Source organism: Ruditapes philippinarum, unplaced genomic scaffold (genome assembly GCF_026571515.1).
Source record: "Ruditapes philippinarum isolate M1 unplaced genomic scaffold, ASM2657151v2 ctg3979_1_1_1_1, whole genome shotgun sequence".
Classification (NCBI taxonomy): Eukaryota; Metazoa; Mollusca; class Bivalvia; order Venerida; family Veneridae; genus Ruditapes; species Ruditapes philippinarum.
In genome coordinates, this window is record NW_026855647.1 from 39,285 (window position 1) to 55,627 (window position 16,343).

Here is a 16,343-nt window from a genome sequence, read left to right on the forward strand (position 1 = left end):
TTTAAATATTACCCTAACATTTACGAGTACTATTATCGGATATTGGTCACTCTATTGAAATATATTTGTACGTCAATAGGAGTTCAAACGAGCGAAAATCTTTTGCATCAATATAACGCATTAACGCAATAGAAATAGCAGAGCGGTTCTAAAGCAGTTTTGGAAATACCTGTTACAGTAGTCTGTAGTTTCTATAATTTAGATGAATGTATTGAGATCTGTTAGCCCGGCTTAGTTTTGGACTTTGACCTGCACTGATCACAAGGCTGTACTGACGATTGAATTGTTAAACTTTCTGACATTTCGAGTGCAAAATATGTTGTTTTCTGTGATATATACACATACTGTATTTGTGACAAGAGCAAGGCCTTTCAGATTTAGTAGAAACATAATTAAAAAGGTGTTAGTAGTACATCGATCAAAGTCATACGAGTTCATATCAATCAAATTTCCGACGTTCCAATACTTTTAATTTTACTGTAATTGCCATGTTTAACATAAATGTTGAATATTCCATTTTGATGAAAGATCACAAAGAAATACATGTTACTGTTTTAAAAAAACTAATTTCAAGATTAAATTATTAAACAAAACTGTTACATCAATCAATGCTTGTCGATGTAAAATGTTGTCTCTTATATGAAAGTCAGCGGCTTAGAACGACCCTCATATTTTATGCAGTAAAACTAACGATAACTTGTTAGAAGTATTAAATTTACGTGGCTAATTCATATTTTGTACTAAGTAATTGCATAATATATCGTCTGTAACAACTAAACGAAACAAAAAAGGCGTTTGATAACCTTGATAATGTGAATATGACTCTGGATCCCTAAGGAGAATAAATCTCGGAAGTATTGTTAAGAGGCCTATTTAAAATACACGCTTTAATAGTTAAAACTTACAGGACAGGAGAAGCCAACGGTTAAGGGAACATTGTTCACATCAAGTCAGTACGAGGCATTGATTTTTCATCGACTTATTGCAGACCGGTACCAATTCATGAATATTTAACAGTTTTTATGGAATTCTATATAATAAAAGGATAAACCTTTTTGCCGCGCCTTTCACCAATGCAACTCTGGAATTCTTTTCTTTAATATATATTTATATTTATTATGACATAAGAGACGGCGGCTTTTTTCTATATTATGTTTTATACTTTAGTCTTTTCAATGAAATTTGAAATCACTTATAAGGAGCGTATTAAACGTGAAAGAGAAGACCGAAAATACACGCAATAAGGAAAAATATAAAATTTAGGATATCATTTCTGGGAAAAAAAGAGACAGTAAGGTTGTTTTTGTGCGGAAGAAGAATCATCTTTTACTAAACAATGCCGAGATCTTTCATGGTCAGACATAGAAAATGTCGACGTTGTCAGAGTGTAACCGAAAGAAAGTATCCCGACTGCATGCCGCAAATAGGTGAGTTTCTTTTACCAATTTTATTTAAAAAAAGATAGTTTAATGAACAATGAATAATTATAATAATAATAAAATATTCCGTATTGATAAAGATTTTTTTTTAATAATGTTTTTTTTTATAAAATATTTTTCAATTTTTTTTTTCGTGTAAATTTTTCCTGAAATTATTGAAGAAGAAAAAAACGACACAAAAATCTGCGTTGTGTGTTTAACTGCTTCAAATATATCTGACGTATATTTTACTCTAGAAAGAAACTCGTTCTGAAACACGTTCATTAGTAAATTTAAAGGTTTTTTAGTGCTTATTATATATATAAAGTAAAAATAATACTGTTGATTCTGTTTATTTTTTTTGTATAACTTACGATTCATTTCACGCTCTCACATATATATAACCTGTCCCATGCAGTATGTTCACATATATAACCTGTCCCATGCAGTATGTTCACATATATAACCTGTCCCATGCAGTATGTTCACATATATAACCTGTCCCATGCAGTATGTTCACATATATAACCTGTCCCATGCAGTATGTTCACATATATAACCTGTCCCATGCAGTATGTTCACATATCTTTAGTTAATGAAACTAACAGGACACTTTCATATTTCACTAGTAACATATTATTGTTAAAAGAAATGTTAATTTGATTAAACAAATCTTTTACTCCTGTGTAAAAAATTCACTACTGACAGTTATGATTTAATATTTTATGATAAAACGAATTGACCAGCTCATCTAAGGTCTGACCATTGGCGATATATTTCTTGTAAGATATTTATCATAACCAGTAGATACTTTTTTAACATTACGTTTCTTAGAGTTATTCTTATTATTATTATTACAATTCTTTGAGTTATTTTTATCATTATTACAATTCTTAGAGTTACTTTTTATTATTATTACATTTCTTAGAGTTCTTTTTATTATTATTACTATTCCTAGAGTTCTTTTTATTGTTATTACAATTCTTACAGTTATTTTTATTATTATTACAATTCTTACAGTTATTATTATTATTACATTTTAAAGACCTTTTTGAATTATAGGTCAGTAGTGGTAATCTTACTGTCAAGATTAATAAAGTAAAAAATGTTATTTTAAAAGTTTTAGTAAACATCTCGTGAGTGTCTCTTATAACTCTGTTTAGAATGACAATGTTTTTACTGATAGTAGATTGTTTACTGTGATATTTTATGTTGTAACATTAATGATACTATAAACTAATAAACTACTAATATAAGAAATAGAAATATGCGTAAGTGACTCTGCAAACTATTTTATATCGTTCTTCTATTATTCGTTTTTTTATAATTAAAGACTGGAATTCAGAAAATCGCATATATGTTTTAGATTGTGTTATGAAATTTCAAGTAAATATATTTAATTGTATTCCTATTGATTTCAGATAAATCCGTTGTCAATTAAATTTTGTTGCTTGCAATGTTAGTATTACACGTTTTACGATGCATTTTTTATGACAAGTTTTATGTGCAATTCAAAAAATAACTTAAATTGTTTCTACACATTCATTGGAAATATTTAGTTTTAATAGATTTTCATTTATTATTTAATGACTTCTTTAAGATTTTTTTCCTTAAGTTATTTATAGAATAGAACAGACTACAGACAATTCTTTTCACGAGCCTAGTTAAATACACGTATAAGGAAAATGGAACTACAATGTATAAAATTAAACTTTGGTTACAACCCCTACATTGTTTTTCTTAAAAGTGAAATTATTTTAACTGTTAAGAGATATCCATATAATAACGGATTGCGAATTTTGAATTGCCTCTATACAAAACTTCAAAACAAATTCAATTTCGTAAGTTTCATTATTTGTTTATCTGTTACATAAAAAACTCAGAAAGATTCGAATCAGATTCTTACCCACAATTTCATCTTCATTTTATAAAATTCAAGCAAGAAATGTTCTCCCTGAAAGTTTAAATACGCGTATAAGCACTGTAACAATGTTGAATTATGAATATGAGTTGTAAACAGACATGGAAATATAAATAACACGTTATTGTTAAACGGACACATGCATATCTCGTGGGAACAATTATTTTCAATAAGAATGTACGGTTTCTTTATTTGCATACATAAAAATCTCATTTTCTAGTTGTTTGTGGCTTTAAATTTATGAGGTTTAGGGAAAGTTATCGCAAAATAATCATTTCTCCGTAGATTGAATATAAATCAGTGTACAGCATTAGTGATCTGGTTGGCGAGAAAAGATTTTAGTAACATTAAGAAAGTAGAGCTTGGGACATAATCGTCGATATAAAGAATTAAATTGATGCTTGAATTAAGAAGATAATAAAAAAGACGGGACAGTTTCACTTGTTAAGAATATAACTGAATACTTTGAATGATAATGTTTATTGTTGATATCTTGGTAATATTTTAACACGTGATTATAAATCTTAGTACGAGGGCAAGACATCCTCCTCCTCCTCCTCCTCATCATCATCATCATCATCATCATCACCACCATAAATTGGTTACATGTGTTATACTTATATTGGCGTGAGCTGCATTCTAATAAATAAATAATAGATTACAACATAATGCAATACAACACACATCAACGCAACACATTACAACATATTAACATTCATTACATAACATTAAGATATATAACAATACATTACAACATATTACAAGAAATTGCGACAAAACACGACGCACTGTAACACATTAAAGTTCATTTCGAAACATTACAACTAATAACCTTACATTACAACATAAAAAAATAAATAACAATGCATAACAATACACCCATTACAATAAATAACATTACATGACAACAAATTACAGCGCATTACTAAACAGTATAATTTAAATTTACAAAGCATTACGTACACTTCTATACAACACAACACAACATAATATAATTTAAAACATTCTCATAAATTTAAAGCACATTACACAATATTACAATACAATACAATGCAGCACATAGCAAAATGATTACAGTACATTTCAGTACATTACACAATATAACAATACAATAAATTACAGCACATAGCAAAATGATTACAATACACTTCAGTACATTACACAAAATTACAATACAATACAATGCAGCACATAGCAAAATGATTACAATACATTTCAGTACATTACACAACATCTCAATACAATACAATAGAAGGTAAAAGTACGTTTTTTCGCTCATTTATTATCTGCTGAAGCACGGTGACGTATTTAACACTCAAGAATAAGCGTCTCGTTGTTTGTACAAAGAAACAGGCTTCGTCATCCCTTTCACGCGCGAGTGCAATGCCGTAGGCAAAATTTTGATAGTTTTTATGGCGCCCTAAGTAACTTACTAAAAAGACATCTAAAGAACGGCGCGTTCTCGCGTGATCTTATCCGTTGATTTATGCATTTTTTTCTCTCTCTCTCCGTTGCTGTATACTTGCGTGCGCAATTTTTATGCAAGAATGCATATTCATACATTCTAACACGACCCGCATTTTCCCTATTGAACACAGAAGGACCAAAAGTGTTTGTATATAACATCACTGTTGATGATCTATATGTAGACATGTGACGTAACCACTCGACAATGGGACGTATTCCTAAAAAAATGCGACGTTCTGATGACAAATACTGAAACAAATCAGTTACAATTAATAATAAATAATAAATAGAAGTTTGCAACAGAAAAGATAAGTAAATATGTTTCGCATGACACAAACATATATATTCAGATGTCGGACTCAAATTCGTAAGGGTTTGAAATTCTAGTTACAGACCGATCAGCAGATGACATATATAACAAAATACAACATTAATGTTATACATGTATTCTCATAGAATTGAAAATAATTCAAAACATATTTTATTCATGGTAAATTATACACTAAATCATGCAATATTTCATTTGATTATTGAACCATATAAGCTGTCAATAAAAAGCTGTTTGTTGAACAACATTCAAAACTGATGCAATAGCAATACAAAATTTAACCATTTTGTTAGATACATACGCGTATATATAATCTGTATCATATCTAAACGATAAATCCGATATTTATTATTAACATAGCTTTTTTAGAATTTCCGGTTATATTTAATTCAAGACACCCAGTTTCCAATTAAAGCAGAAGAAAATATAATTGATACTGTACAAGATTCAAGATTTTATTAAGGCACAAACATTATGTCTATTGACATAAACAATAATGACGTGCATACATAATTATTAACATATAAACAAATGCATAAAACATCTAAATACAAGAAAAGTAATGCATATATCACATGTAAAATATCACAGTCATGAAATAAATACTAAGAATATAATAATTAATGTTTGAAATTGTGGTACAAACACTATATGTAAAGCATGAAATGAATAACCACTTGTATCAAGAGCCATCGTGATAGTTGAGTGTTAAAGACTTACAATATTCTATTGTATACATAAACCATATAAACCATATTGACCATTTAAACTATATCATTCATTGTGCATCATTGTAAAAAAATCATATTTTTTATAAATAAGCGCATTAATTAATACAATCTAAGAAATCTGCTTTAGTGTTATGAATATCAACATTTTCATCCAGTCTTATATTTCTTTAATTCACTCTTGCTGTGCTCTTATAAAAATGCTTTATATTCTCTACCCAAGTTTTTCCATACCTTTCATACTTATGATGATTTTTTTATCTTTAAGGATATCCGTTTAATCTTGGGAAGTCGGTTTTTGAAGAGAACGTAGACATTGACATTTTCCCGCCAGAATGGCCAAAATCCATGAATTACTGTGAAACGTCCTTACCAGATAAAGAACAACCGCTTCCTGAACAGAATAACAACATTTTAAAGTATGGAAATTATCTACAGGCTGACAGTTTTATGTCTAACTATTCGTTTTGCTCTGGCTACGTCACAACTGAAAACATGAGTAACCGCCAAGACTCCCCTCTAGATTTAAAGACTATCCCCGTGAACTCAACAAGAAATAATCCAACAAGAAATGACCCAACAAGAAATAACCAAGTATCACCAAGTGAAAAGAGCGAGAAGCAAATAATTACTATGGATAGATATAAAGTCTACTCGCAAACAATGTGTAGGGAACAGGAAGGACAATCCATCAAGAATTTACACAGCACAGCCAGAAACTTCACGCAGATGTATTTAAATGGAAATTACACAAATAAAACTCTTTACGATAACACCGGCAAGGTTTTTCGGTGTCACGAGTGCGGGAAAACATTCAAGCGTTCGTCGACACTGAACACGCACCTGTTGATACACAGTGATACAAGACCCTATCCCTGTGGGTTTTGCGGGAAAAGATTTCACCAGAAATCCGATATGAAGAAACATACATATATACATACTGGTACGTATTTATAAGTTGTTAATCATTAAATAAAAGCAACGTCATTTTCCTAATATTTTACCTGTTATTAATACAAGATTCACAATAACGTCAGCTGTCCGACAAACAAGTATAGTGACCTCCTGAGCGGATATTATCATGTTTTTATGGAACCGCTGAAATTAAGTTGTGTGGTGAATTGTCGCAAGCCGCACATTGACTGAAAGTATTTAGTATACTTAATATAAACTTTTGTTTTTAAACATACACTATGATTCCTTTCCTCGTTGAACTTTTACCTTTATATCTGAGTAAAGTATTAAAGTTATGATTTAAGAAATAGGGCACGATTCTATGGATCTCATATAATTAAAGTGACCTCCCAGTCCCAAACATTTACGTTTAATGTTTGCGAGCTGATTCTTAAATTACTTTTTCCAATTTTAACTTGGAAAGTATTTTTTATCATGAACTTTCTCATTTTGTTATATTCCACAATAAACAATGATTTCAAAGAAACACACATATATTAAAACTATATTGTAAAAATTATAACACATGGCGAGCTTAGCTTAGTTTTAAAATACTTGTGACTTTGCAAAGTGATGTTGTTAATTGGATTTTGATTTTTTTGTGCACAGGTGAGAAACCACATCGGTGTACAGTATGCGATAAAAGATTTAGTCAGTCCTCAAACCTGATCACTCATAGCCGCAAACATACGGGATATACACCTTTCAACTGTGACAAGTGTGGCAGAACTTTTCAACGAAAACTTGAGCTAAGAAAACACCGTGAGTCGGGAAGATGTTGAAAACTTCTTTTGTCGGGTAGATGCTGAAAATAAAATATAAAAAAACACATAAAAAGTGTCATAGTGGAATCTTGCTCAAAGATACAATTTAAATAAAAGTATATAAACACTGGACAGAGCATATATGTTAAAGAATAAGAATAGCAAAGAAGTCCAAGGCCTATGATAGATATTACAGAACAACAATTAATACTGCGAACATATCCACTTGTCTTTTATAACGAAGTCACTGACTTTACATCACGTTCTCTTGTATTCCATAATATTCACACATAAGCCAAGCTTTTACCCGAACAGTAATCTCTTTCTCTTACTCTATTAACTCCCTCTGCTTTGGTCTTAGAGCGTTCTCAGCAGCAGCAGCAGCAGCAGCAGCAGCAGCAGCAGCAGCAGCAGCAACAACAACAACAACAAAAAGAAACAAAACAAACACAGAAATATTGATATACCGTTTTGTTTCTGATTAATGTTGCAGATGTGGGACAAATCACGTTAAACGGTCATGCATATTCCCGAGACATGTACCCAAGCTACAGGCGAAAGTTAGCGCATAAAACAAAACAATGCAATATTCGGACACGGAATAAATATAATAATACAAACTTTTCAGACTCTAAGCCATTAAAATTTCAGTCCCAATTTGTTTCACATGTAGCAACTCAGTACAATACTGGTATCATCTAAAACAACCAACATATTTACGGTTCTGGTTACTTTCTTAATTTTAAATGTCTAATATCTCTTCAAAAAATTGTATCCGCTAACATGTGTAAAAATAGGCAATTTGTATCCAACAAATAGCATGGATTAGAATATACGAGTACATTTAATTTTGAAAAACGAATATTCTTACTCGGCTATGTCAGTCATGAACAGATTGTCATTCAAAATAATAAGTTTCTAAACAGCTCCCTGGGAACAGTTTTAACATACTAGTGTTAAAGGAAGTTAAATGCTTTGTACTAACTAATTAAACTTATTTAAGGTGTAAAATGATTACCGACGGTATCTCAAAGACGTTTCAAAGATAATGTAACGGCATATATTGCATTTTACAATATTCATCTGACGTCATGATCGCGTTGACATTTTGGAACCATTCGCTCTAATTTCAGAATCATGATTTATCCGCACTTTAGAATAACTGTATCAAATTTCTATAAAAGAAGAAATAAAACATTTGTTATTGCTCCACTCCCCCTGTTAATGTGGTATATTGTTTAAACATAAGTATAAAATGTTTAGAAAACTATGAATCTTTTATGATCCGAAAAAGGCGGCAAACAGACGTATGATTAAGGTGTACTCAAAAATGTCTGCAAGTAAAAGGAATAAATATATTTTATCATATTACAGACATACGTGTGGTGATGGAAGACATTAAAGTTTCACTGTTTCCTGTATGTTTAAACATTACAAAATCCAATTGTCCGATCTTAATAGCTACATCCCCCTTAAAATGTATAAATGATTAATGCAGCTCTAGTGTGAGAACAGGCTATTGAAAACGCGTTTTTGACGGCCTGTTTAAGATTGAGGTCGAGATTTAAAAGGTTTTCACCCTCTGCGTGATTTTTACTACAGGCGCGCGAAACTCCATTACAGTAATTCTTGATTTCTGTTCATGCTAATTTCAATCACTCCAGGGATAATCACTGTTCCTCGATACGTATTTTGAAGTGAGAACGAGTTCAGATTGTTATATTGTCTGTTGTAATAAAATACGGACAAATATTTTAACAAAATTCAACTAAAAACAGTAACCTTGTAGTGTACAGATTATGAATATGGTTAATACTATTGCCATGTATAAGAGTTAAATTCAAAGATTTGTAAATAAAATTGTACGCAAAAAGCCGACATATTTTTCTCCTTATTTTATGTACTATTTTAATTTTTTTCATAAACAATAAAATTATAAGAATTTAAGTACACTTACATTCTTTAAGGAACATTGAGTATTCATAGCATGACTGCATTTATGAAGTCATATGCAGGATAAATTAAAACGTTGCATTGTTTGTTGTAACCCATTAAATAGTTTTATCTGCAGCTTTTTTTGGTTTGTTATGCCTTCAGATATCCCTACAGTACATATGTCAAACAGTAAGCCCGAATCAATTAGTGAGGCAGCATTTGAGTTGCATTCATGCATGGATCCTGGAGTTGAGAATTTATGACGCAGCAAAAAAATACGTGAAATACGTGTCTGTAAATCAAACTTTTTGTCAAAATATATTCACTTCTCCGTTAAAGAATACAAAACAATAGAGCTTTAAACATTCATCAACGTTATCATCTAAGCATAACTCTACCACTTACAGCAAGAATTACGACATGCTTAACAAAACATAATGTCCCGGCTTTCAAATTAATTGCCGCAGTTGTTAACTCACACGGAAAGTTATAATTGAAAAGTCATTTTTAGGCATAATCACCAGAGTGTTCTTGGGGGGGAAAGTAGGTTGTCAAAGACTTGAAGTACGGACCGTTACACCATCATACAGTAATAGAATGGAAGTACATGAATAATTTGCAAGTCTTTTCCCGTAAATCTGTCTGCCTTATCATATAACTCAGTGTCACCAAAGCCAGGCATGCTTTTGATTTTTGAAAACGTTAATCGATCTCGCGTTCCAAACACTGATTTACTGAATAACTTATGTGCGTGTCTTTTCCGTTCATATTGTCACGGTCATTAATTAAACATTCCGAGATTTTTTGTAGCTTTGCAAAATTACCAATATCCTTTACGATTATTGATGGCTGCTATAGAAATTTTATTTTCAGAAACTTTTACATTAATATTTCAAAATTTAAATTTTACAAAGGTTAAGTGTGTTTAATGGGTGGTTGGAGATATGATATAAGCGGCGGCGGATATTAATTATACATCAGTTATTGACTATCCTAGATGATTTAAATCTCTAAAGTTTATTTCCTCTCTTTGATTTCAAAAATGAAAGTAATTAGATTAGTACAAGTATTAGTTTTATAGTAAAACAAAAGACAACATATGTGTGCGTGTGCGTGCGTGTGCGTTGGTGTGTGTGTGTGTGTGTGTGTGTGCGTTCGTGCGTGTGTGTGTGTGTCTGTGTGTGTCTGTGTGTGTATGTTTATATGTGCGTTTATGCGTTTTATTTTTATTTTAAATAAATAAATAAATAAATAAATAAAACGAAGAACAAAAAACATGTATTCACTCATATATTTATTCTGGGGCATGCACTTTATTTCAATTAGTAAGTTTATCATATATTTTATATGATATGCACAGAGAACATTTGTGATCAATTTTAAATAATTGATGAAGATGTTTTAAAAACATTTAGAAAAATAATTACTTCTCAAAGAAATTGGAAAAATATAAATGGAAGAAGCACGGTACTCTAGTCAGGTGACAAAATGAGGCCCGTCTGTTGCAACAATTATAAATGAGAAATAAAGACGAATGTGCATATTTATTTATTACTATAATAAACCCTACAACTTTTTTTCATATCAAATATATACACAGTTCATTCATATTATCATGGAATACAAAAGAAAAAAAAGGAATCAAAAAGAAAAGAACAACAAACAAACAACAAAATAAAAATAATCTAAATAATAACCAAACAGAAGAAACAAGATTAAAAAAAAAGAAGAAAAAGAAGAAGAAAGCACTATACAAAGAATCCGATAACCTGAAATAACTTGAAATAAGCATATAGCAGAAAAAACGAGTACTTGAAACATAGTAAGGATTATTAATGAAAAATAGTAGCTAGATCTAGAAACGTTCCGTCATTAATTTAATAGTTAGCTAAAGCTTTAAGTAAATATTTAAGAGATAGTTGGAGGCATAAAGGACAGTTTAAAATAAGATTGGGATAAGCTTCCTTACAATATAGTACACGTTACATGTATCAGTTATTTACATGTGCCGAACTTAAGTACAGAAAATGAACATATTTACATTCTAATGATCTTTATAGTGTCAAACAGATAAATGTGTTTTTAACAATTTCCAAATGAAAAGACAAAAAAAAAACCTGCTAGACAGGCGTTGTGATACTAGAAAAAAGTCCCAACACTGACAAACGTCACCGTACGTCATTGGTTTGTTCCTTGACACAGAAAGAGTTACCGAATCGTTCTGATATCGTATTGTATGGCTGGGCCTTATTATCTAAGAGCATGACTGGGCCGTATATTAAAGTGCACGGGCTTGGCCTGTACATATAAGTGCACGACAGAACCTGTATATCTAAGAACATGACTGGGCCTGTATATCTAAGAGCATGACTGGGTCGTATATTTGAGTGCACGGACTTGATCTGTATATCTAAGTGCACGACTGGGCCTGTACATCTAAGAGCATAGCTGGGTCTGTATATCTCAGTGCACGTGCTTAGCCTGTAAATCTAAGTGCACGACTGGGCCTGTATTTCTAAGAACATGACTGGGCTTGTATATCTAAGAACATGACTGGGTCTGTATATTTATGTGCATGACTGGGCCTGTATATCTTACTGCATGCCTGGGCATGTATATCAAAGTACATGGCTGGTCATATATATGTAACTGCATGGCTTTGTGCGTGGCTGGGCATGCATATGTAACTGCATGGCTGGTCATATATATGTAACTGCATGGCTGGGCATATATATGTAACTGCATGGCTGGTCATATATATGTTACTGCATGGCTGTCATATATATGTAACTGCATGGCTGGTCATATATATGTAACTGCATGGCTGGTCATGCATATGTAACTGCATGGCTGGTCATGCATATGTAACTGCATGGCTGGTCATAAATATGTAACTGCATGGCTGGTCATGCATATGTAACTGCATGGCTGGTCATGACTATGTCAACTGCATGGCTGGGCATGCATATGTAACTGCATGGCTGGTCATATATATGTAACTGCATGGCTGGTCATGTATATGTAACTGCATGGCTGGTCATATATATGTAACTGCATGACTGGCATTTATATGTAACTGCATGGCTGGTCATATATATGTAACTGCATGGCTGGTCATGCATATTTAACTGCATGGCTGGTCATATATATGTAACTGCATGGCTGGTCATGCATATGTAACTGCATGGCTGGTCCATATATATGTAACTGCGTGGCTGGGCATGCATATGTAACTGCATGGCTGGTCATATATATGTAACTGCATGGCTGGTCATAATATATGTAACTGCATTAGCGGTTATGCATATGTAACTGCATGGCTGGTCATTTATATGTAAAAACTGCATGGCTGGGCATATATATGTTACTGCCATGGCTGGTCAATATATATGTAACTGCATGGCTGGTCATATATATGTAACTGCATGGCTGGTCATATATATGTAACTGCATGGCTGGTCATATATATGTAACTGCATGGCGGGTCATGCATATGTAACTGCATGGCTGGTCATATATATGTAACTGCATGGCTGGTTCATATATATGTAACTGCATGGCTGGTCATATATATATGTAACTGCATGGCTGGTCATGCATATGTAACTGCATGGCTGGTCATATATATATGTAACTGCATGGCTGGTCATATATATGTAACTGCATGGCTGGTCATGCATATGTAACTGCATGGCTGGTCATATATATGTAACTGCATGGCTGGTCATATATATGTAACTGCATGGCTGGTCATATATATGTAACTACATGGCGGGTCAATATATGTAACTGCATGCTGGTCATGCATATGTAAACTGCATGGCTGGTCATATATATGTAACTTAATGGCTGGTCATATATATTGTAACTGCATGGCTGGTTTTATATATATGTAACTGCATGGCTGGTCATATATATGTAACTGAATGGCTGGTCATGCATATGTAACTGCATGGCTGGTTTATATATATGTAACTGCATGGGCTGGTCATATATATGTAACTGCATGGCTGGTCATGACTATGTAACTGCATGGCTGGTCATATATATGTAACTTCATGGCTGGTCATGCATATGTAACTGCATGGCTGGTTATATATATGTAACTGCATGGCTGGGCATATATATGTAACTGCATGGCTGGTCATGCATATGTAACTGCATGGCTGGTTATATATATGTAACTGCATGGCTGGTCATATATATTTAACTACATGGCTGGTCATGCATATGTAACTGCATGGCTGGGCATATATATGTAACTGCATGGCTGGTCATATATATTTAACTACATGGCTGGTCATGCATATGTAACTGCATGGCTGGTTATATATATGTAACTGCATGGCTGGTCATATATTATTTAACTACATGGCTGGTCATGCATATGTAACTGCATGGCTGGTTATATATATGTAACTGCATGGCTGTCGTATATATTTAACTACATGGCTGGTCATATATATGTAACTGCATGGCTGGTCATATATATATGTAACTTCATGGCTGGACATGCATATGTAACTGCATGGCTGGTCATATATATTTAACTGCATGGCTGGTCATATATATGTAACTGCATGGCTGGTCATATATATTTAACTGCATGGCTGGTCATATATATGTAACTGCATGGCTGGTCATATATATTTAACTACATGGCTGGTCATATATATGTAACTGCATGGCTGATCATATATATTTAACTACATGGCTGGTCATATATATGTAACTACATGGCTGGTCATATATATTTAACTACATGGCTGGTCATATTATATGTTACTGCATGGCTTGGGCATATATATGTAACTGCATGGCTGGTATATATATTTAACTGCATGGCTGGTCATATATATTTAACTGCCTGGCTGGTCATATATATTTAACTACATGGCTGGTCATATATATGTAACTGCATGGCTGGTCATATATATGTAACTGCATGGCTGGTCATATATATGTAACTACATGGCTGGTCATATATATTTAACTGCATGGCTGGTCATATATATTTAACTGCATGGCTGGGCATGTATATCTAGGTGGCCAGTCTGACCTGTTATCAAAGTCTGTCTGGCTGAATTAACAAATACTTACCTACTTGAATTTGTATTAAATCTTTACACAATGCGAGTATATTACGCTGATTAAACGGGATAGTAACAGACGACAAATTGTTGCTGAATAAATTAGGTAAAAACAGTAGACAAAATATTTAAAAATGATACTATTTATGAAATTTGACGTCTCCCAGAAGCGGATTAAAACATTTTACCGGGAAGTAACCGCCAACAAAAATACATGCCAAACAATTGATGGGTTATCTTTCTTAAATTAAAAGTATGTTATTTCGATGTCCAAAAACAAAGAAATATTTTGTATTCACGTGAAATTGAAAGGATGAAAAAGAGTTATATATTGAAAAGAAGGTAAAGAAAATATTGAAAAGGAATGAGATAGTGAGGCCCAAATAAGACATATATAACTGAATACCTTCTTGGCAAATGGTATCTTACAGTTCATCAAATTGATTTAATTTCTTTAACTTTCAGTGATGAGTAGAGCTAAAAGAGAAAACAAAATACGAGTTAATTAGTAAATAAGTTTAATAGGAGAAAATTTGATAACATTAAATATGTGGAAAACAGAGGATTTAAAGGGAATATGTTATAAAAACGAATCATGTTAAAATGGATAAAATAGGACTTGTGCAACTCGTATATAGGAAATGAGTGGAAAATAATGGAGGAAATGTGTGGGAAAATGATATTGTAGTATGCTTTACCTTTACTTAAGACAAAAAAAACTGAGCTCGACTTCTGGCTTATCTCAACTAGAAATTTATTAAGATTATTAAGAAATATACATAGAAATTATTACAGAACTATAAATAACATATAAGTATCACTTGAAGTAACCAAAATTCAAAATTTGTTGTTTTTTTAAATGTTTATATGAGTTCAAAAGTTATGTTCTTCTTATGGTATATATGTCACAGGGTGAGAAAAATGTGCAGCCTGACCTGGACTCGAACCCGGGACCCTCGGCATACCGTACCGCGGCTCTACCGACTGAGCTATCCGGCCGCTTACACATCTTCTCCCCTAAATAGAGAACAGTTCTGAACCGTGACATACTTTACCACAATATTGAAATTCGTCCTCGAATTTCACAAAGCTACAGAGCAATGCTAATTGAACTCTGAGCTATAAGCAGTCACGGTCCCCCACACTGGCCACCAATTTGTTACCTTCTATATTGGTAGAAGGGTTTTATAAAGTTCTCACTTGTGATTGAGACTGCAAAAACACACAGAGACAGCAAAATAAATAAATAAACAAGAACGTCAGAAGTTTCGTTCTCACGTCTACAACTGTAATTCAAATCTTCAGTGCATTCCATAACTATACAAAAACCGTCAAAATCATGAAATAAACGATGAATGAGAAAATGAAGAATGAACATATATCAATACACTTATATAAGTAAATAACCTGCAAAAACACACAGAGACAGCAAAATAAATAAATAATTAACACAAAGACAGGAGTAAGGTTTTCACTCTACAACTCTAATTCAAATATGCCGTGCGCATGCGTGGCGGTAAATCATGAGCGGAAAAATGAGGCCCGTCACCAGTTACTATAGTTAGTGTATGATATATGATGGATGATATAATGAGGCTATGGGAGTAAATATGAGATGAAGAGTGGATGGATAAGGAAGAATATATTTATAAGAAATGCACTATATATCATATAGGATATAATAATGGTAAATTATATACATGTATATATAATGACAAATGACCCTGTAACATATAAA

The 16,343-nt window shown here is 32.4% G+C and overlaps 1 protein-coding gene across 1 annotated transcript; it reads left to right on the forward strand.

Annotated features, from left to right (window-relative positions):
- Positions 1-1,070: 1,070 nt before the first annotated feature.
- Positions 1,071-9,446, forward strand: LOC132743992 (zinc finger protein sens-like). Its single transcript, XM_060732590.1, has 3 exons — positions 1,071-1,427; positions 6,131-6,805; positions 7,426-9,446. The coding sequence occupies exons 1-3, from the start codon at positions 1,337-1,339 to the stop codon at positions 7,596-7,598; spliced, it is 939 nt and encodes a 312-aa protein (XP_060588573.1). The 5' UTR covers positions 1,071-1,336; the 3' UTR covers positions 7,599-9,446.
- The last annotated feature ends 6,897 nt before the right edge of the window (positions 9,447-16,343 follow it).

Coding starts and splice junctions, on each gene's coding strand:
- LOC132743992 (XM_060732590.1), top strand. CDS start 1,337: ATGCCGAGATCTTTCATGGTCAGACATAGAAAATGTCGACGTTGTCAG. Junction 1,428..6,130: donor CGACTGCATGCCGCAAATAG/GTGAGTTTCTTT, acceptor TTTATCTTTAAG/GATATCCGTTTAATCTTGGG. Junction 6,806..7,425: donor ACATACATATATACATACTG/GTACGTATTTAT, acceptor TTTTGTGCACAG/GTGAGAAACCACATCGGTGT.